This window comes from Xenopus tropicalis, chromosome 2 (genome assembly GCF_000004195.4).
Source record: "Xenopus tropicalis strain Nigerian chromosome 2, UCB_Xtro_10.0, whole genome shotgun sequence".
NCBI lineage: Eukaryota > Metazoa > Chordata > Amphibia > Anura > Pipidae > Xenopus > Xenopus tropicalis.
In genome coordinates this window covers 68,439,426-68,461,889 of record NC_030678.2, presented here as the reverse complement: position 1 = coordinate 68,461,889, position 22,464 = coordinate 68,439,426, and the positions used below count along the sequence as shown (strand labels likewise).

The window sequence follows — 22,464 nt, the reverse complement described above, 5'->3', positions numbered from 1 at the left end:
ATCTGTTGGGATGCGTGTGGGGACATGTAAACCCCACACACAACAATGTAATCATTGAACAGCCTCTTTGAATTCTTTCAATACCTGCCACACTGGTTGTCCAGAGGTTAATAGTAAGGCTGCAACATCCCCTTAATCACTTAGATTTGCTTCTCCTCCTGTAAACCATTCGGCCCCCTCCCTCAGGAATTTGCTTTGGCTGTTGGCTTGTGGGCATGCTCAGTTGTTCTAAGCTCAGATTACCAAACACGCCCCCCAGTCTAGCAACCAGTGAAGAGATGGCATTGCTGGTTCCCATAGAAACTCAGCTCTAGCTGTCTGCTTCAATTTTTTCCTCCCAACCAACTCTCCTGAGCTCAGCTCAAACAAAGCAGAACTTTCATCAGAGACAGTTGTGCCTGTGTGAGCCTGTATTCTTGATTAAATGTATGCTGAATAAGGGTCTGTGTGTGTAGGCTGTTTGCAGATTTAATTGTGTCCAATTGCAGTGGATATAGTCTACATAAAGTCTACATAACCCTGGTAAAATGTCAGGTTCCTCTGCTGTACAAAAATGAGACAAAGGTAAATAATTTCAGAAGTTTTTCCACCTTTAATGTGACCTATAAACTGTACCACTCAATTGAAAAACAAACTGAAATCTTTTAGGTTGAGGGAAGAAAACCAAAATAATGTGGTTGCATAAGTGTGCACACCCTTAAAGGAAAAGGAAACGCAAAGTCACTTGGGGGTGCCAAAATGTTAGGCACGCCCAAGTGACTTAAATCGCTTACCTTCTACACCGGGCTGGTGCCCCTGTTAGGAGAGAACAGCACCAGCCCGGGGTAGCTGCAGCGATTCCTCCTTCCGTCTTCGGCCGCGCGTGCATGCGCAGTAGAGTGAAAAGCCGAACTTTAACAGAGAAGTCGGCTTTTCACTCTACTGCGCATGCGCCTGCCGTTAGTTCTTCCAAAAGCGAAGGCGGAAAGAGGAAGTGCTGCGCTACAGCTACCCTGGGTTGGTGCTGTTTTCTCCTAACAGGGGCACCAGCCCGGGGTACAAGGTAAGCGATTTAAGTCACTTGGGGGTGTCTAACATTTTGGCACCCCAAGTGACTTAGCCTTTCCTTGTCCTTTAAACTAATACGTTGTTGAAGCACTTTTCGATTTTATTACAACACTCTTTTTGGGCATGAGTCTATCAGCATGGCACATTTTGACTTTGCAAGATTTGCCCACTCTTCTTTGCAGAAACACTCCAAATCTGTCAGATTGCAAGGGCATCTCCTGTGCACAGCCCTCTTCAGATCACCCCACAGATTTTCAATCGGATTCAGGTCTGGGCTCTGGCTGGGCCATTCCAAAACTTTAACCTTCTTCCGGTGAAGCCATTCCTTTGTTGATTTGGATGTATGCTTTGGGTCATTGTCATGCTGAAAGATAAAGTTCCTCCTCATGTTCAGCTTTCTAGCAGAAGCCTGAAGGTTTTGTGCCAATATTGACTGGTATTTGGAACTATTTATAATTCCCTCTATCTTAACTAAGGCCCCAGTTCCAGCTGAAGAAAAACAGCTCCAAAGCATGATTCTGCCACCACCACCATGTTTCACTGTGGGTATGGTGTTCTTTTGGTGATGTGCAGTATTGTTTTTGCACCAAACATATTTTTTGGAATTATGGACAAAAAGTTCAACCTTGGTTTCATCACCATAACACCTTTTCCCACATGCTTTTGGGAGACTTCAGATGTTTTTTTGCAAAATGTAGCCTGGCTTGGATGTTTTTCTTCTTAAGAAAAGGCTTTCGTCTTGCCACTCTACCCCATAGCCCAGACATATGAAGAATACGGGAGATTGTTGTCACATGCACCACACAAGCCAGTACTTGCCAGATATTCCTGCAGCTCCTTTAATGTTGCTGTAGGCATCTTGGTAGCCTCCCTGACCAGTTTTCTTCTCGTCTTTTCTTCAATTTTGGAGGGACATCAAGTTCTTTGTAATGTCACTGTTGTGCCATATTTTCTCCACTTGATGACTTCACTGTGTTCCATAGTATCATAGCATCTGATGCCTTGGAAATTCTTTTGTACCCTTCTCCTGACTGATATCTTTTAACAATGAGATCCCACTGATGCTTTGGAAGCTCTCTGTGGACCATGACTTTTGCTGTGGGATGTGACTAGAAAAATGTCAGGAAAGACCAACTAGAGCAGCTGAACTTTATTTGGGGTTAATCAGAGGCACTTTAAATGATGGCAGGTGTATGCTGACTCCTATTTAACATGATTTTGAATGTGATTGCTTAATTCTGAAAACAGCTACATCCCCAGTTAGAAGAGGGTGTGCACACTTATGCAACCACATTATTTTAGTTTTTTTGGTTTTCTTCCCTCCACCTAAAAGATTTCAGTTTGTTCTTCAATTAAGTGGTACAGTTTATAGGTCACATTAAAGGTGGAAAAAGTTCTGAAATGATTTATCTTTGTCTCATTTTTGTACAGCACAGGAACCTGACAGTTTACCAGGTGTAGACTTTTTATATCCACTGTATGTATCAGAGGAAAAATTGCCACCAGGTGAAAGCTATTTGCTTTAGGAAAATGCAATGGTGCTGGCAAATGGAGGGGATATATACAGTAAACCTGCCCTATTGATATCTATCATATTCAATATATCGATATTTTTAGCCAGATGTTGATCAGACAGGACTGTCGGATGTCCCATTAATGTTTAGAAAAGCTGCTGACGTGGTCTGAGACTGAATAGGCAGCTTAAATTTGCCCTGTATGGCTACCTTAATTTAATAATATCTGTTTTGAGCACTGGAGACCAGAAATGCACAGCCTCACCAGTGCTTTGTAAAGAAAAAGAATGACCTTATTTTCAAATGAGAGTCCCTTTTAATATTGCTCAAAACCTTGTTTGCCTTTGCAGCTGCTAACTGGCATTGCTTGCTACGGCCAAGTTTATTATCTATAGGTACTTCTAGATTCTTCTCCAATGGAACTGGCCTAACACAGTTCCATTAAAGGGGAAGGAAAGTAATTTTGGCATTTTACTGGCAATAGATTTACTATATTAGTGCAACCTAGAACACTATATTAATTCAGCAGAAAACTTTACTATACCTGAGTAAAGAGCCCTAGAAGCTCCCTCTGATAGCAGCTGTCATTTTAGCTTGGTCTTTGTAGCTTCCTGCTGCAGTTATAGCTGTTGGAAGCACAGATCACACATTCCTAACGGTGGGGAAGTGAGTTCTTATGCACTCTTATGGGTGAAAGGAGCTGGAGAGGGAGAGAGGGGAGAACTGAGCAGGCTTGTGCCCCAAACCTGAAGTAGCCCTAAAAGAGAGGAAGTCTGATACTGAAGAACATGTTCCCAAAGAAGGAGACAAGAAATCCTGTGTTTCTTCTGATGGAGAACTGCAGCTTTTCTGTGAGTGCTTATGGCTGTATTTACATAGACGTTTCTGATAAAGCTTACTTAGGTTTTACCTTTCCTTCTACTTAAATGGTATGGCTGTCATATTTATATATCCCAGGCATAAGATTACATTTATCAACATTGAATCTCATCTGCCACCTAAATTGTAAGGGCTCTGGCACACGGGGAGATTGGGCTGCATAATTTTGTGTCATCTGCAATAAGATATGTTGCTTTCAGTACCTTCCCATAAGTCATTAATAAAGATATATTTAATAAAAGTGGACCCAAAACAGAACGCTCTGAAGCCCACTAAGAGTTTGACTTAGATGTACCATGACGTGATTTTTTTGTACACGATTTTTTTTGTACGCTTTATCCAGTTTCTTTTCCACATATAAACAACATTACTAAGACCAATAGATCTTAGTTTAGAAAGCAGTCATTTATGTGGCACTGTATCAAACGCTTTTGCAAAATCCAAATGCATCACATTTACTGCATTCCCACTATCAAACTTTTTACGTACCTCCTCATAAAAAGCAATCAAATTTGTTTGACATTACTTATCTTATAAAGCCATGCTGATGACTACTCATAATGCAATGCTCTATAACATAATTTCAAATGTGATCTCTTAAAAAAATCTTCAAATATCTTGCCAAAGACAGATGTCAAATTTAGGAGCTGAGGTTGTAATCCTTCGCTTACACCACATTTTATCAGTCTCTATATTAATTAAGTAAAACATTTTAATAAAATCTTGTGGTTTGATATTCACATATTCAAAGTCTTCAGTAAATGTCCTTTTTTTGGTGGCTCTCTTCTGGTCTTCCCAATGGTACTTTGGGTATAGAACCAAGCAATGCCAATCATATAAAGACAAAAAATAAAGACAACTCTCTCCAAAGGGGTTTCCCTGTGTTATTCCACACTTTACAACTAAATTGTCAAGTGCTGTGTACTTGAGAGTTTGCTCTCAACTGTATTATAAAGTGCAGATTCTTCAATTAAAAATTCAAGCTAGAATCTAAAATAAATGACACTTCTTAAAGGGGTTGTTCACCTTTGTACAACATTTGTAAATTTACGAGTTCACAATAATAGAACAATCTTTGCCATATACATAGTTAACAGAAAATATACAGCTGAAGAGATATTATCAGCATTATTCATCTGCTAATTCTTCTCCTCTGCACAGACCCTGCTGGGGGGGTGTAAACACTACAGTTGCTTTTTTGCTTCCTTATTTGATGCCATGCATAGTACTTTATAAAACAGTGTTAATCAGTTGCCAGCAATTATCCACAGCCACCAAAGCCAATTCTTAGGAATGTAATGGAATACCTAGGGCCACAGTATGTCATGAACTGGTGGGGGCCACTGTGTCATAAAATGCTAGTACACTTTAATGTCTGATTCTGCTATTCCAACCATGAAAAGGTGTGGTATATGGTGTGGTGTTAGAAAGTGTGGCCACAGAGGCAGAAAATGTTGCTGCACAGCATATAGGCAGATTTTGTCCTTCTTTCTATTTTTCAAATGTTGGGAGGTATGGAAATTAATTTGGCTTGATGGCTTGTGTGCAGGCTTTGAGTAGTTGATCTCCAGAAGGATTGTGCACACTGGAAGTTGCTTGGACCTAGGATTCTAGTTCAACTGTTCCATGTCAGTGATCATCACTAGGAGATTGCACATCGGGCCAGATGACCCCTACCCCCAAAGAATTCTCAGGTTAGGTATAGGGCAAGGGGCTAGCTTTGGTTGGAGTATTAGTTGTGGTTTGGGAGGGGGCCCTTACAGGAGGAGGCACTGGGGTTTTGTTGTTTGTGTTTTTAGAGATAAGTAAAGTGCTCAAGACGGGGGGGCGTGGCTTGTCTTGGAGCTGTATGGCAGCGGGTGTTTAGAGCTCCGTGCTGCTCTCCCCGTTCCAGCCGTTCGGTGCCCGTGGAAAGATGGGGAAGACAGGCAGAAACAAAGCCGATAAGGCGGATAAAGAGCGCTTGCCAGAGAGGAAGCAACCGCCGGGACAAACGGAATTAATGCCGCAGTTTTTTAAAAGGAAAACGGGTAGGCACGAAACCATCATGGCGCCCGTACTCGTGCAGCAGGAGGAGGAGGGAGACACAAACAGAGATCTGTCTGAGCAGGATAGCGAAGGTGAGGAAGAGCTTGATTTACCCTCCTATATCGCTACCCTCCCCTCAAAAGCTGATATTAAGGGCATGCTCTTGGAAATGACTTCTATGATAAAAGAGGATATTCAGGATATTAAAAAAGATATACACTCTCTTGCTACACGCATGGAGGATTTTGAATACAACCAAAGTAAGGCTTTTACTAATCAAGAAGCTTTATATACTCACATACAACAACAAGATTCTACTATCTCAGAATTACAGAGACAAATAGAGGATCAAGAGAACAGGAACAGGAGAAATAATATAAGAGTACGGGGGGTTCCTGAGGCCATTCAGAACGAGGAAATTAAGACTACTCTTGCAGATTTTTGCTAATATTCTTAAAAGAGAATCTCCTTCTGACATCAAAATAGAAAGAGCTCACAGGGTGCAAAAACCAAAGGCAGCCCCGCTGAGTGCCCCCAGAGACATACTGTGTTGTTTTTACAGCTTCTCTCTTAAAGAAGAGATTATTACAAAATCCAAAGAGATCACTAATCTCACATATCAAGACTGCCCTATTAAGCTGTTTCAGGATATATCCAGAACTATGTTGATGAAAAGGAAGCTACTTAAACCACTAACAGATGTTTTGAGAGAGAAAAACATACTATATAGATGGGGATACCCTTTCTCTCTGACTGTAAATAAGGATGGGACTGTAGCTACTATACGCAACCCTGCGGATACGGACAATTTTATTAAAAAACTCCATCTTCCGTCTATAGAGCTACCCGGTTGGTATGCTTCTCAAGTTAAAGTACCAGATTTGTCCTTTGATTTACAAGGAGAGTGGCAGCGGCCTTCCATACCGAAACATACTCCATGCACTACTAGGACCTTGAGAGACAGATCAAGACCGGTTCTAAATTAATGGGTATTTAAAAGGTAGCGCAAGCTTACCACTACTTCAAAAGCACCAAAAGGAACTGAGTCTAATATATATATATATTTTTTTTTTTTCTCTCTTTCTTTTTTTTTTTTGGGTGTTTTTCTACAGCGCTGGTAGGGATTTTTGGACTGATAGGGGTGTTAAGGTATTAATAGACTGTATTAGGTTTATATACTAGCCCAGGAATAATGAACAAATGATAAGTATGATATACCACTAACTTTTACCACTTATAGGGCTAAGTACTTGACTCGATATGCTGAATAATATTAGTGTCTTTCACTTTCTGGTTACAGGTTATTTTATAAGTACACTTAATTTGACATCTTATATATATCCCTATATAGAGGTTATACAGTTAAGGCTGGCACGGGGAGACAAAACTGTGCCATCTAGAGATAAGTTTAAATGACTATCTCCTGCTTCAACCAACCTCTTACCCCCAAATCAAGGGTACTATATACCCTCGCCGCTTTTTTATTACATCAGTTAGGGGTAAAAACCCCATTAAGACTACAGCGGCTATATATTTTTTATTTTTTTTTCCTTTTCTTTTTCTTTTTCTTTTTCTTTTTTGTTAAATTAACTGTTCTAAGTTCTTTTATGTTTTTTTTTTTTTATTTTTTTACCTGATCCCACCCCACGGCAAACTGTCAACAAGCATAAGCTACTAAAATATGTAATTATGCACAAATTTATTAACAACAATGGTTAATAATAATTCAATTGATTGTACGGTTTTTTCATATAATGTGAATGGTATTAATGAACCAGTTAAGAGATCATTAATCTTTAACGAGTGTAGGAGGGCAAAATCGCAGATCGTCATGCTTCAGGAATCTCATTTTAAGGTTAATCATATACCCTATATTAATCTTAAAAATTTTCCACATGTATTTTTCAGTAATAATCCAACCAAAAAGGCAACTGGGGTACTTACTATGCTCCATAAAGACTTACCATATACCCATAAAGAGACTTTAACTGATAAAGAGGGAAGATTTTTGATTTTAAAGGGTAAATTGGCGGCATTAAAATGTACTATAGCAAATGTATATGTGCCTAATCAGGGACAAATTATTTTTTTAAGGCAGTTTTTGGAGACTCTAGAAAATTTTGCGGAAGGTTTAATTATACTAGGTGGTGATTTTAATCTGACCCTGAATCCCTTAATTGATACTTCGTCACTAAGGACTAATATATCATATAGAGGGCTCAAGGAGATTAAAAAACTGTTAGCAGAACAACGATTAATAGATATCTGGAGAATAAAAAATCAAAAAAAAAGAGATTTTACACATTTTTCTAAAACAAATAACGTTTATTCTAGAATTGACTACATTTTTATTTCCCAGCAATGGGCGCATTTATTCGATAAAACATTCATAGGTAATAGTTCGGTTTCCGATCATTCTCCAGTCTTGACTTTATTTACCATACCACATACTTTTAAACTGGAATATACTTGGAAGTTTAATGACCTTCTACTACACAGAGAACAAATAAAAAAACAAATACAAACTTTAATAACTGATACTCTACAAAATAATGATACTCCAGAGATTTCTCCTTCGACAAAATGGGAAACTTTGAAATGTGTGGTTAGAGGACTTTTGATTTCTTTAGCCAGTAAACTGAAAAGAGAAAGGGAAAAAGAAATAACATCATTAATAGAGGAAATTGCGAAATTAGAACAAACACATAAAGAAACCTTAGCTAGAAATATTTCTCTCACATTAGAAAGTAAGAGAATGCAGTTGAAAGCACTATTAGAACAAAAAATTTATAAGGCATACATGAGAAGTAAACAAAGAAGTTATGAATTAGGAGATAAATGTAACAAACACTTTGCTAGAATAATTAAAAAAGTGCAGCCTCAAACTTATATTTCCTCTATTAAAGATCAAAACAATACAGTACAATATGATACTAGAGGAATAGCAGAAGCCTTCCATCATTATTACCAATCACTGTATAAAATTCAAGAAAATAGATTATTAGACGGTCACTTGGGGAAAATCAATTCCTTTATTAAAGAAGCTAAATTGAACCCTCTTACAGAAGAACAGAGCCACATATTAGATGCACCGTTCACTCTAAATGAATTAGAAGAGAACATAGATTCTTTAGTCACTGGGAAAAGCCCAGGACCTGATGGATATACGGCTCTCTTCTATAAAGCTTTTAAAAAAGAATTAAGCAACCCTTTATTGTCTTACTTTAATTCTATTGGGGTTTATAAATTCTATCCCCAAGCCCAAGCAGCACACATTACAATAATTCCCAAACCAGATAAAGACCCTCAACTTTGCTCTAGTTACAGACCGATTTCTTTGATAAATATTGATTTGAAACTCTATGCAAAGATGATCGGAAATAGATTAAAAAAATACTTACCTTTAGTGATCCATCCCGATCAGGCAGGGTTTGTTCCTAAAAGAGAGGGTAAAGACAACACAACTAAAGTCATATCATTAATTAAATATGCACAACAAAAAAAAATACCGGCTGTGATTCTTACGACAGATGCTGAAAAAGCGTTTGATAGGATTTCATGGGCTTTTTTAGACAAAACTTTGGAAGGCTTCGGCTTGGGTCTTTTGACTAGACAAAGGGTGTTAGCATTATACCATTCACCATCAGCTAGAATAAGAGTAAATGGATTATTATCATCTAAAGTAGAAATCTTTAATGGAACCAGACAGGGATGCCCTCTCTCTCCCATATTATTTATAATGATTATGGAAACGTTATTAGCACATATTCGGAATAACACAGATATTTCAGGAATAATAATAAAAGGGAAGGAATATAAGAGTGCTGCTTTTGCAGATGACCTACTTATGTTTGTTACTAACCCTATTATCTCTCTCCCAAATATAGTCCATTTATTGAAAATTTTTGGAGAACTCTCTAACTTTAAGGTAAATTACTCGAAGTCAGAGATACTCAACATTAATATCCCTGACATAACAAAAACTGCTCTTGAAGAAAAGTTCCCCTTTAAATGGACAAAATCTTACATTAGATACTTGGGAGTAAACTTACATTCAGATTTGGGAAATTGTTATAAGGATAACTACATCCCTTTAATGACAGCCCTCCAGAAATTATTAGAAAAATGGGGAAAGTTACACCTATCCTGGTTTGGAAGAGTCCAGGCCGTTAAAATGACTTTTATACCTAAGATTCTTTATTTATTACAAGTACTTCCAATTCACTTACCACAAGCATATTTTACATCATTAAAATCTATGATATCAAGATTCATTTGGTCCGGCAAAAAACCGAGACTGAAATATGATCTCCTTATACTTCCTAAGGATAAGGGCGGTTTGGCACTTCCAGATATTAAATTGTATTATATCTCTAACCATTTAACACGTTTGTTAAATTGGACTTGGGGCAAGGATAGGAAGGATTGGATAGAACTAGAACAATCCTTCGTACCTTGCCCCCTTAAGAATCTAGTATGGGTAAATAATGATTCGACACTAGCAAAGGTAAGCTCACATCCTCTCATACAAGCAACCCTTAAAGTATGGCACAGTAATAAAGAAAAATATAATTTATCGAAATGCCCATATGTACTTCAACCATTGCTTAATAACCCAAACTTTACTCCAAGTATGGAACCTGGCTCCTTTTCTAGTTGGGAATGGTATGATAACATATACAGTTGGGCTCCAAACATCTCCGGACACGACATGCTGCTAAAACCAGGTCTTTATTGTTCCATCTAAAAACTAGACGCCTGACATGTTTCGTGCGCGAACGCACTTACTCATAGGCATAGAAATGGAAATCAACCTCTCCTCCTTCTTACTCTGGCAAGTAACTGTCGAAGAGACTAGGAAAATGGAGGAAATTACACTTATGTTACAAAATAAAAGCCAATATTATTGGAATGTATGGTCACCATGGATTAATTATTTACAAACACTATAAACCAGGTTATAGACTGTCTTAAAAATCTTTTTGAAACTAGTTGCATTATAAAAATAAAGAAATAAAGGGAAATAAAGGTATAAGCTATTAACCCCCCTCCCACTAGAATAAAGATACTATAGATATACTACCAACTGTTATTGTCAATTTTTTCTGATAATTGTACATATTTTAAGTGTAATTTGTTGACAGCTGTATTCCCTTCCCTTTCCTCTCCCTTTTCTTTTTTCTGTACCCATTTCCTATGAAAAATTTACAATAAAAAAAGAATTGAAAAAAAAAAAAGTAAAATGCTCAAAAGAAAAAAAAAAACTTTTAAAAACCTTGAATTGATTGCCTATTGCAGGAGCTTTTGGACACCCTGCCAGAGAAGGAGGTCCAGGATGGGGCTTCTCTACAGCACACAGAAGAATCTGTTTTAGGATGCAACATGGACATAGATGGTAAGGTCCTCAGTTCAGATCAATAAATATTTTACTTTTCTTTTAAACAGAAATTAGATTTTGCTTTGACAAAACCAATTCCTGTTTCTTTCAATGCTCTCTTTTTGTGAACCAGTTTACAGTAATATTGGCCACTCAGGGATTGATAGATTTGTGTAACTGGATCTTTTGAACACCCAATAAAGTCATTTAATTATGGGAATGCACATATGGATTACTCTGAATGTGCAAAAAGATACACTCATCTGAGTAATGATGACTTCTTTCAGTACACAAATAATGGTCAGTTGTTAAACTGGAACTGCATTGCCCTTACATTCACATACTGATCCAGTCAGTTGGCCTGTGGGTGGATTAATCGGACCAGTGCAAGCGGATATATGTACATTTACTATATAACAAGGTTTTGGCAAATTATATGTATTGCCCTTTACACCCTTGTATAGCACTTCACACCCTACTGTATGGAGTTTTCATGTTAAAAAATTGAGGAGAAATTGATGAGTAAATTCATGTAAACTGTTGGAGACCAGCTTTCCCCTGGCATATGGTTTTGTGTGGTATCAAAATGTCATATTCTTAACCATGTCTGCCTTTTAAAAGTGAAAGATTTTTAATATCCAGTAAGGTATCTTGAATCTCCACTGTCATTTTGCAGCTTTGTAATTTTTTTCCTCCAGGATCTCGTGGTAGTCATATTAAACGCCCCATGAATGCGTTTATGGTATGGGCAAAAGATGAGAGGCGGAAGATCCTGCAAGCATTTCCTGACATGCATAATTCTAGCATCAGTAAGATTTTAGGTGAGATTGCCAGGAGTTAACCTTTAAGTTTCATTGCCAATTACAAATGGGGGCTAGGGCAAAAGCACAAAAATTTAGGTGCTACTGCCACAGGTTCTAATTGCCTGTGGATGTCAGGTGTTAATCCCCAGCATTGATTAAAAGATTTGCACCTGACTGTGAATTGCATACTCGCAAAACCAAACTTGTGGCCTCCAAAGTAAGGCCCCGGGCTAAAAGAGCATTTGCTCACTTCCACATCCCCTTGTATCTGCACTCAAAAACTGCATCTTTCTCTTGAGTTCAGGTACACTTTTTTTTGTACACAAGTGAAGTTAATTGTGCCCTAATGGCTCTGGCACACGGGGAGATTAGTCGCGGGCGACTAATCTCCCCGTGTGCCAGAGCCCTAAAGGAGTTACTACACCGGTGCTTTAGTAAGTGAGGCATTTTTATATTTATTTTGCAGGGCTTTCTTGTGTAAATTCACATGAAACACAATAGATTGGGTTTGGTTTTCTTTACACAATGGATAATAGAGGCTCAGTACTGCAGTGCTGGTTACAAACACTTGCTTCAAAAACTCTATATAAATAAGCTACTATGTAGCCAAGGGGGTAGTCATGGAAGCTGAATAGGAAAAATAAACATGTTTACATGTCAGATAACAGATAAGCTCTGTAGCATACAATGTTAATTCTTAAACAGGAGAAGAAAAACTGGCCAAAAGTCATTCATGGCTTTCCACAGCACTGTAGAATGAAAACCCCTCTCATATAAATAAGGTGTTTGTTAATATTTATTTGTAGGGGTTCAAACTTTGAATGTAAAAAAAAAACACTTTTTGATGTTATATATACAATTTTAAAAAGAGCTGAACTCAGAAGTTTTGATGGGTGTCTAAGCCTAATATATATACTGTATGTACAGTTTGAAAGGCAGTGCAGTCACCCAAGAAAGGCCCAGGTGCTGACCAAAACGTCGACTTACACCATTACATTTTTGCATATAATATAAGTGCACTGTGTTCTACATGCTGATATATACAGTTAGGTCAATAAATATTTGGACAGAGGCAACTTTTTTCTAATTTTGGTTCTGTACATTACCACAATAGTTACATAGTTACATAGGGTTGAAAAAAGACCAGTTTCCATCAAGTTCAACCCATCCAAGTAAACCCAGCACACCTAACCCACACCTACCAATCTATACACTCACATACATAAACTATAAATACAACCACTAGTACTAACTGTAGATATTAGTATCACAATAGCCTTGGATATTCTGATTGTTCAAGAACTCATCTAGGCCCCTCTTAAAGGCATTAACAAAATCTGCCACTACCACATCTCTAGGAAGGGCATTCCACAACCTCTCTGCCTTCACCGTGAAAAACCACCTACGCTGCTTCAAATGGAAGCTCCGTTCCTCTAATCTAAAGGGGTGACCTCTGGTGCGTTGATTGTTTTTATGGGAAAAAAGAACATCCCCCATCTGCCTATAATCCCCTCTAATGTACTTGTACAGAGTAATCATGTCCCCTCGCAAGCGCCTCTTTTTCAGAGAAAACAACCTCAACCTCGACAGTCTCACCTCATAGTTTAAATCGTCCATCCCCTTTACCAGTTTAGTTGCACATCTCTGCACTCTCTCCAGCTCATTAATATCCTTCTTAAGGACTGGAGCCCAAAACTGCACTGCATACTCAAGGTGAGGCCTTACCAGGGACCTATAAAGGGGCAAAATTATGTTCTCATCCCTTGAGTCAGTGCCCTTTTTTATACAATACAGCACTTTATTTGCTTTAGTAGCCACAGAATTATACTGCCTGGAATTAGACAATTTGTTATCAACAAAAACCCCTAGATCCTTCTCCATTAAGGATACCCCCAACACACTACCATTCAGTAGATAGTTCGCGTTTATATTATTCCTACCAAAATGCATAACTTTGCACTTATCAACATTGAACCTCATTTTCCAGTTTGCTGCCCAGTTTTCCAATTTTGTCAAATCGCTCTGTAAAGCGGCAGCATCCTGCATGGAACTTATAGTTTTGCACAATTTTGTGTCATCAGCAAAAATAGAAACAGTACTCTCTATGCCCTCCTCCAGGTCATTAATAAACAAGTTAAAAAGCAAAGGACCAAGGACTGACCTCTGCGGTACTCCACTAACCACACTGGTCCAATTAGAAAATGTTCCATTTACCACCACTTTGTACTCTATCCTTCAGCCAGTTCTCTATCCAATTACAAATATTATGTTCTAGGCCAATATTCCTTAATTTGATCATTAACCTTCTGTGAGGTACTGTATCAAACGCTTTAGCAAAGTCCAAGTAGATGACATCAACTGCCATTCCAGCATCGAGGTTCCTACTCACCTCCTCATAAAAGGCGACTAAATTAGTCTGGCAAGATCTGTTACGCATAAAACCATGCTGGCACAAACTAATAGTTTTGTACCCTATCCCTTATTACCCCTTCCAAAATTTTTCCTACTACTGATGTCAGACTAACAGGCCTATAGTTTTCAGGCTGAGAACGGGATCCCTTTTTAAATAACGGCACCACATTAGCAATCCGCCAGTCTCTCGGCACCATGCCAGACCTCAATGAATCCTGAAAAATTAAGTGAAGAGGCTTGGCAATCACAGCGCTCAGCTCATTTAATACCCTGGGATGAATCCCATCTGGCCCTGGACCTTTGTTTACCTTTACATATTCAAGTCTCTTTTGAATTTCCTCCCGAGTGACCCATGCGTCAGTAGCTAAATTACTAGAACTGGGCATATTAAAAGGGAAGCCTTCATTATCTGGCTCCTCAGATGTATAGACAGATGAAAAATAAGAGTTCAAAATTTCAGCTTTTTCCCCGTTCTCATCAACCAACTTACCCCCCCATGATAATAAGGTTCCCACCCCTTCTTGCTTCATTTTTTTACTATTCACATAATTAAAAAATGATTTTGGATTCTTTTTACTCCTAGCTGCAATATCCCTTTCCATCTCTATTTTAGCTTGCTTGATAGCTTTTTTGCATGCTTTATTTGCTTCCTTGTACCTGATGAAAGTTTCTGCTGTCCCAGCTAACTTGAATGCCCTAAAAGCACGTCTTTTCTTACCAACCTCAACACTAACACCTTTATTCAGCCATAAAGGTTTTGCTTTGCGATGCCTCTCCTTGCTTACAAGGGAGATATACTGTTGCGTATACCTGCAAAGCAATGTTTTAAAGATGTTCCATTTTCCTTCTGTGTCTAACCCCATGAAAAGCCTTTCCCAGTTGACACATTGCAGAGATGCCCTTATACTGGCAAAGTCTGCATGTCTAAAATTGAGCGTTTTAGTTACTCCCTTATAGAGCTGTCTCTGCAGCATTATCTCAAAGGAGACCATGTTGTGATCACTGTTCCCCAGATGCTCACCCACACAAATGTTAGAGATGAGTTCATTATTATTAGATATCACCAGGTCCAAAATAGAGTCATTTCTAGTAGGTTCTTGAACCGCCTGAAATAAAAAGTTGTCATTTAGCATATTTACAAACCTACTAGCTTTTTCTGACTTAGCCACCCCATTACTCCAGTCAATGTCCGGATAATTAAAGTCCCCCATAATAACAACTTGACCCAGTTTTGAAGCCTCCTCCATTTGCAACAATAGCTGGGCCTCATCCCCCTCATCTATACGGGGTGGTTTATAGCATACACCAATGACCATCAGCCCTACTGAAATTTCTACCCAAAGAGATTTGACGTTTTCATTGGTAATGTCTTTATTACATGGCTTTAAATCTGACTTTACGTGAAGACAAACCCCTCCACCCTTTTTAATCTCACTGTCCCTCCTAAAAAGTGTATAACCATTTAAATTCACAGCCCAGTCGCATTTATCATCCCACCAGGTCTCAGTGATACCTATTAAATCCTAATTTTCAATACATGCAATAGCTTCAATGCATTTTAAATGAAACAACTCAGATGCAGTTGAAGTGCAGCTTTAATTCAGTGGGATGAACAAAATGATTGCATAAAAATGTGAGGCCACTAAAGCATTTTTTTTAACACAATCAGGCTCAAAAGTAATTGGACAAGGGCTCAAAAGTAATTGGACAATTGACTCAAAGGCTATTTCATGGGCGGGTGTTGGCAAGTCCGTCATTATGTCATTATCAATTAAGCAAATAAAAGGCCTGAAGTTGATTTGAGGTGTGGTGCTTGCTTGTAGAAGATTTTGCTGTGAACAGACAACATGCGTTCAAAGAAGGTGAAAGAATCCATCCTTAAGCTGTGAAAACAGAAAAAACCCATCGAGAAATTGCTACAATTTTAGGAGTGGCAAAATCTACAGTTTGGTACATCCTGAGAAAGAAAGCAAGCACTGGTGAACTCAGCAACGCAAAAAGACCTGGACATCCACAGAAAACAACAGTGGTGGATGATCGTAGAATCATTTCTGTGGTGAAGAGAAACCCCTTCACAACAGCCAACCAAGTGAACAACACTCTCTAGGGGGTAGGTGTATCGATATCTAAGTCTAGCATAAAGAGAAGACTGCATGACAGTAAATACAGAGGGTGTACTGCAAGGTGCAAGCCTCTCATAATCCTCAAGAATAGAAAGGCTAGATTGGACTAAAAAAAGCCAGCAAGTTCTGGAAAAACATTCTTTGGACAGATGAAACCAAGATCAGAATGATGGCAAGAAAAAAGTATAGAGAAGGTGTGGAACAGCTCATTATCCAAAGCATACCACATCGTTTGTAAAACACGGGTGGAGGCAGTGTGATGGCTTGGGCGTGCATGGCTGCCAGTGGTACAGGGATACTAGTGTTTATATTGATGATGTGGCACAGGACAGAAGCAGCCGAATGAATTCTGAGTTGTTCAGCGACGTACTGTCTGCTCAAATCAAGTTAAATGCAGTCATTGATTGGGCGGTGTTTCATGATACAGATGGACAGTGACCCAAAACACACAGCCAAAGCAACCCAGGAGTTTATTAAAGCAAAGAAGTGGAAAATTCTTGAATGGCCAAGTCAGTCACCTGATCTTAACCCAATTGAGTATGCATTTCACTTGTTGAAGACTAAACTTTGGACAGAAAGGCCCACAAACAAACAGCAACTGAAAGCCGCTGCAATAAAGGCCTGGCAAAGCATTAAAAATGAGGAAACCCAGCATCTGGTGATGTCCATGAGTTCAAGACTTCAGGCTGTCATTGCCAGCAAAGGGTTTTCAACCAAGTATTAGAAATGAACATTTTATTTCCAGTTACTTTATTTGTCCAATTACTTTTGAGCCCCTGGAATGAAGGGATTATGTTAAAAAAATGCTTTAGTGTCCTCACATTTTTATGCAATCGTTTTGTTCACCCCACTGAATTAAAGCTGAAAGTCTGCACTTCAACTGCATCTGAGTTGTTTCATTTAAAATGCATTGTGGTAATGTACAGAACCAAAATTAGAAAAAAGTTGTCTTTGTCCATATATTTATGGACCTAGCTGTATATGGAAAAACTTGTCTTGCAAAGTTTTACACTGTCTCTCATGAATATATTTACTTTTATTTATTCATAACTGTGGATGCACCACACCTAATCACCCGGTTCCTGGCTACCTATGGCTGGTGTAGTCTACTGATTGACAGCTATTCCCTGACAAAGAGGGTGGGTCAGTTGTGAGTCTGACCCACCATCTCTGTTGTTATAAAAATTTATAAGAGCCTTGTATTTTATTATTGTTGTACTTAGGGTCTCGTTGGAAATCTATGAGTAACGCTGAGAAGCAGCCCTATTATGAGGAGCAAGCAAGGCTTAGTCGCCAACACTTGGAGAGATATCCAGACTATAAGTACAAGCCACGCCCCAAACGCACTTGCATTGTCGAGGGAAAGAGACTACGTGTGGGAGAGTACAAAGCTCTTATGAAGAACCGCAGGCAAGACACAAGGCAAGGATATGTTATTACGTAAGTGTTTAAAATGCAGGATAAAAAAATAAGGCAATGTACTGTGAAATTTGCCTTAACCCTTTAAGTTCCAGCAAAATTAGCAGTTTATTTGCATGCCGTGCTACATAGTTACATAGGGTTGAAAAAAGAACAGAGTTCAACCCAGCACCCACAACCCTACACTGACCCATCTATACACTCACATACATAAACCATATATACCAACATCAATACTAACTGTAGATTTTATTATTACAATTGCCTGGGATACCATGCTTGTTTAAAAACTCATCCAAGCCCCTCCACAAGACATTAACAGAATCTGCCATCGCAACATCACTAGGAAGGGCATTCCACAACCTCACTGCCTTCTCCATGAAAAAACCCCTACACTGCTTTAAATAAAAGTTCCATTCCTCCAATCTAAAGGGGTGACCTCTGGTGCGTTGATCGTTTTTATGGGAAAAAAGAACACCCCCTATCTGGCTATAATCCACTCTAATGTACTTGTACAAAGTAATCATGTGCGCTCGAAAACGCCTCCCAACTACCACTTGCGGTTCCCACTGACTGGGTGGGAGAGCTTTTTTACCCTAAAATGCTTAGGATGTAAAAGTATTCATACGTGCACTTCTGTGAGGGATTCTCCATCCATTTGTGTTTGTGATCAGTTAGCTTAAAGGGGTAGTTCACCTTTAAATTAACTTAAATTAACTTTTAATATAATTAAGATATGCATATAAATAGATATAAATAAATATATACATATAATGTAGACAATTTGCAATTGGTCCTCTTTTATTTTTAATGGTTTTTCACTTATTTAGCTTTTTGTTCAGCAGTTCTCCATTTGGTATTTCAGCAGCTATCTGGTTGCTAGGGTCTTATTTATCCTAGCTAACAGGTAGGGGTTTAAACAAGAGATGGGAATATGAATAGTTAAGGGGCCTGCATGGAAAAATAAGTAATAAAAAATTACAATAATAAAATTGTAGCCTCGCAGAGTTTCAAGTTTTTCAAGTTTCAAGTTTATTGTCATATACAAATAACAATGAAGCATCATTACTGTAATGAAATTTTTTTGACCCGTGTTCCTCCCAACTTTACATAGACAAACAAAACAAAAACAAACAAAAAAAAATACAAATATTAAATATAATAAAAGTGTGCAATAAAGGTACAAGTATTTACAATAATAAAATGCAATATTTGAAATTGTGCAGTGAGGATTTAAAGTGGCTTTACTTAAAGTGACACTGGGAAGAGTCCAGTAGTTATGGGGAGTGTGTGTTGGTTTGGGTAGAATGTCAGCAGTTCAGAAGCCTGATAGCTTGTGGGTAGAAACTGTCTCTGTATCTGCTGGTGCGGGTCTGGATGCTCCTGTACCGCCTGCCTGATGGTAGGAGCGTGAAAAGTCACAGAGCAACACATTTTCGCTGCCAGGGTCAGTGACCCCCATTTGAAAGCTGGAAAGAGGCAGAAGAGAAAGGCAAATTATTCAAGAACTATAAAAAAATTAATTAGGAAGACCAATTGCAAAGTTGTTAGGAATAGGCCATTCTATAACATACTAAACTTAAAAGTGAACCCTCCCCTAAATGTTAGGCACCCCCAATTGACTTTAATCGCTTTACCTTTTACCCCGGGCTTGTGCCCCTATTAGGAGAAAACCACACCAGCCCCGGGGTACCTGCGAGCCAGTGTCTCCTCTTCCTTCTTCGCATGCTTGCGCATGCACAGTAGAGTGGAAATCCGAACTTTAACAAAAAAATCGGCTTTTCACTTTACTGCGCATGCGCCGGCCCAGGGATTTTGACAACAGAAGGAAGAAGGAAGCACTCGCTGCCGGTACCCCGGGCTAATATTTTGGCACCCCCAAGTGACTTAGCCTTTCCTTTTCCCTTAAAGTGCTTTCTACTTTCTGTAGGATTAAAGTGCAGTAATGCAAAGAAAAAATAGGAAATGCTTTTATGTACTTTTAATTATAATGTAGGTCAAATTACTTTTAATCTCAAGTATAAGACCTGTTGTGTTTTAAGTTTAAGTGGTGCATTCAGTAAGAGAATTGCCATTTTCTACACCTGCAGTTGCTCTGCTTATGGTGGTGTTTATATGTATATATGTTTATTTTTACACACATTTATAGGGGCAAAATGAACAATAGATCCCTTACAGTGCCTTTTGGTGTTTCACTATAGGTTAGAAATAGTTACTCGGGGGCACAACAGTGTCTGCTATGTCTTAATATTTTATCTGTTCTCTATATAAGGTCTATAGGAGCTCTACAATGTCCCCCTTCACCATCTGGATTCTCATCACAGTCTTTGTTGGACAATCTGTCACAGCTTCCTTCTTCTGACCACTACAATCCCCAGGACTGTAACATTCAAGTTGTTAAAAGTCATCTTCTGGTGTCCCATGAACCCCATGGTGCAATCCCTATGGCCAAAGATATCTGTAGTGACTCTGAAGATTCTGGAAAGAGTGATGGGGAATTGGTGGTAATCACAGACTGAGGAAAAGAAAGAAAAATCAGCATTTATCCTGTCACAATTTATACCTGTTTATTATTTCACACATTAAAAGTCTACACTTGCACATCATCTCTGGAGGATTTTTTTCAACTTGAAGAAGAAACTTGAAAGGAGTAAAAGCACTGTATCTTAACATATAGGCATTTTTTTTTTAAAGACAATGAAAAATGTATCTAAGTTGAAGGATTTTGTTAGAATTCACAAAAAGCAGCAATTTTACAATGAAACAAGTATATTTTTTTTACTGTACAAGAATTATAGCCTCTGATGTCGTCTGTTCACATGTCCCAGATCTGATATGACAGAAATAAAAGTGACATTATGCCCTGCATGCTTGCATTTTGTTGGCCACCATATGCATTTCTGATGCATCAGAGCTGGGAGATGTGAATGGAAGCTATAACTTTTAGAAAGTAAACAAAAACAGTAATACACCTGTCCACAAAATTGCTGGTATTTATTCCCTTTATGTTAAGAAGCAGGGATTCTGTACGGCATAGAGCTTATATGTTTTAACATCTGTAGTACAGCAAGCTGCAGCTGGATGACCGACATCCTTTAAAGGTCTGTAACAAAAGTGCTGTTACAATACATCACCAAGCATCACCATGCTACTAGGCTAATGTCACACATTTTAAGTGTTAACTAATGGTAAACTAGTAAGGTCTGTATCACATGGAAACTTGATAAAAAATATTATCTACAATATTACAAAGACAGTGATGTGCAACAATATGCAAGCAGTGGGACAACCACTTGCCATTCTGCATGTTCTAAGGTCAGTTTATGTAAAAATGATTTTCATAAAATGATGTCTGTGTAGACCTTACAGAGGATGGTGGTCATAAAAGTTTCTTGGATGGTGACACCCAGTCAGTGGGCCAGTTCGACAGCCCTATTTTAAAGTATACCAATAATCTATCTGCATAATAGGAGTATAGGTTTTGATTACCTTTATAGGATTGGATCTTTTTTGGAATAAAAGAAGCCATGTTTGTTGCCTACTTTAGTGAATGTCAAAACTCAGATGAACAGTCATCTTTTTATACCCCAAAGTGCCTTATTGTATAGATGGAAAAGGATAAGGCTGCCTCTTTATCTGCATACCTCATAGAAAAGATACATACTCACTTGTAAGTATGTATTTTTTTATTTTGTAAACATGGAAAGGTCATTTTTAACTTTTTTTTTAATCAGAGTGTAACTTAAGCCAGAATTATTTTCCTGTGCCCTAAATCTTTATTGAGGAAGGAAGAAAATAAACTGTTCATTTTATGTGACCCTTGTCTGTGTCATTCTGTAAATATAAAAGAACTAAGTTTATGTAACCATTTTCACAGCTTGCTTTCCTCATTTTAGAAATGCTCATTTCTTTCACATATATACAAACCCAAGTGGGTTCTCTTTGTCCAGTAAGATTTTAAGAAGGAAGAGCTTTTACCTCCATAAATGTAAATTTTTATGGGTTTTATAGGTTCAGGCATAATGTGCAGAGGTAGTTGTTTATTTTGCCAACATACTGGAGATATGGGTGGAGAAAGTAACACCAAGGTAGTCTGACTCTCTATGGGCCAACACACCAACATCACATTATGGACCCCAGACCGAATTGAATTTAGCAAGCTATTCTCTGGTCTGGAAGATAAGCTTAGACAGGATGATTGACTATGTTATGACAAGCTGTAAAAGGTGGCAGTAATGTGCCCAACCAAGTGCATGGCTATAGCTTTCTTGGCATAGAATCAGGGGCGCTTCTGCCATTAGGCGATTTGAGAAACTCGCCTCAGGCGGCAGAAGCGCCCCAGTTACCAGGGGCGGCAAAAAGCCGAATTTCCGGTTTTTAAACCGGAAATTCAGCTCTTCTAGTGCAGAGAGCGCAATTGCGCTCTCTGCACTAGCGATCTCACCGCCCCCGGACCCACTCCTGCGCTCAGAAGGTAAGCGCTGGGGAGCGGGGGGGGCGGCATCCAGGAGCCGCCTCAGGCGGCGATATGGCCAGAATCGCCCCTGCATAGAATAGTAATATTTGGTATCTGAGTCTGTCATTGATTTGTGGTGTAATTGCATCCTTTAGATCTGGACCGAGATCTATACAGGGCAATATCACTTATGACCCAAAAAGGGGGTTAATTAACCCCCTTTGGTTGGGCGTGGGTGGCGTGGGGGGTGTAGCGATTGTGTGTTTGGTTTATTAAAGGGATTCTGTCATAATTTTTATGGTGTACTTTTTATTTTTAAATAATTTCAAATAATTCACTATCATTTAAAATGATAGAGTGAATTATTCAACTAACAAATTTTTTAAGCAACCATCTCAGTGCATTG

At 38.6% G+C, this 22,464-nt stretch overlaps 1 protein-coding gene across 7 annotated transcripts in view; it reads left to right on the top strand.

Annotated features, from left to right (window-relative positions):
- Positions 1-21,419, top strand: part of sox13 (SRY-box 13) — a 121,355-nt gene extending 99,936 nt beyond the window's left edge. For 5 of the 7 annotated variants that reach the window (XM_012963150.3, XM_018091271.2, XM_018091270.2 and 2 more), the window contains 4 exons: positions 10,767-10,863; positions 11,544-11,666; positions 17,407-17,623; positions 19,875-21,419. In XM_012963150.3, coding sequence (XP_012818604.1) covers positions 10,767-10,863; positions 11,544-11,666; positions 17,407-17,623; positions 19,875-20,121 — 684 coding nt within the window. In that variant the 3' untranslated portion in view covers positions 20,122-21,419. 7 annotated transcript variants of the gene reach the window in all.
- The last annotated feature ends 1,045 nt before the right edge of the window (positions 21,420-22,464 follow it).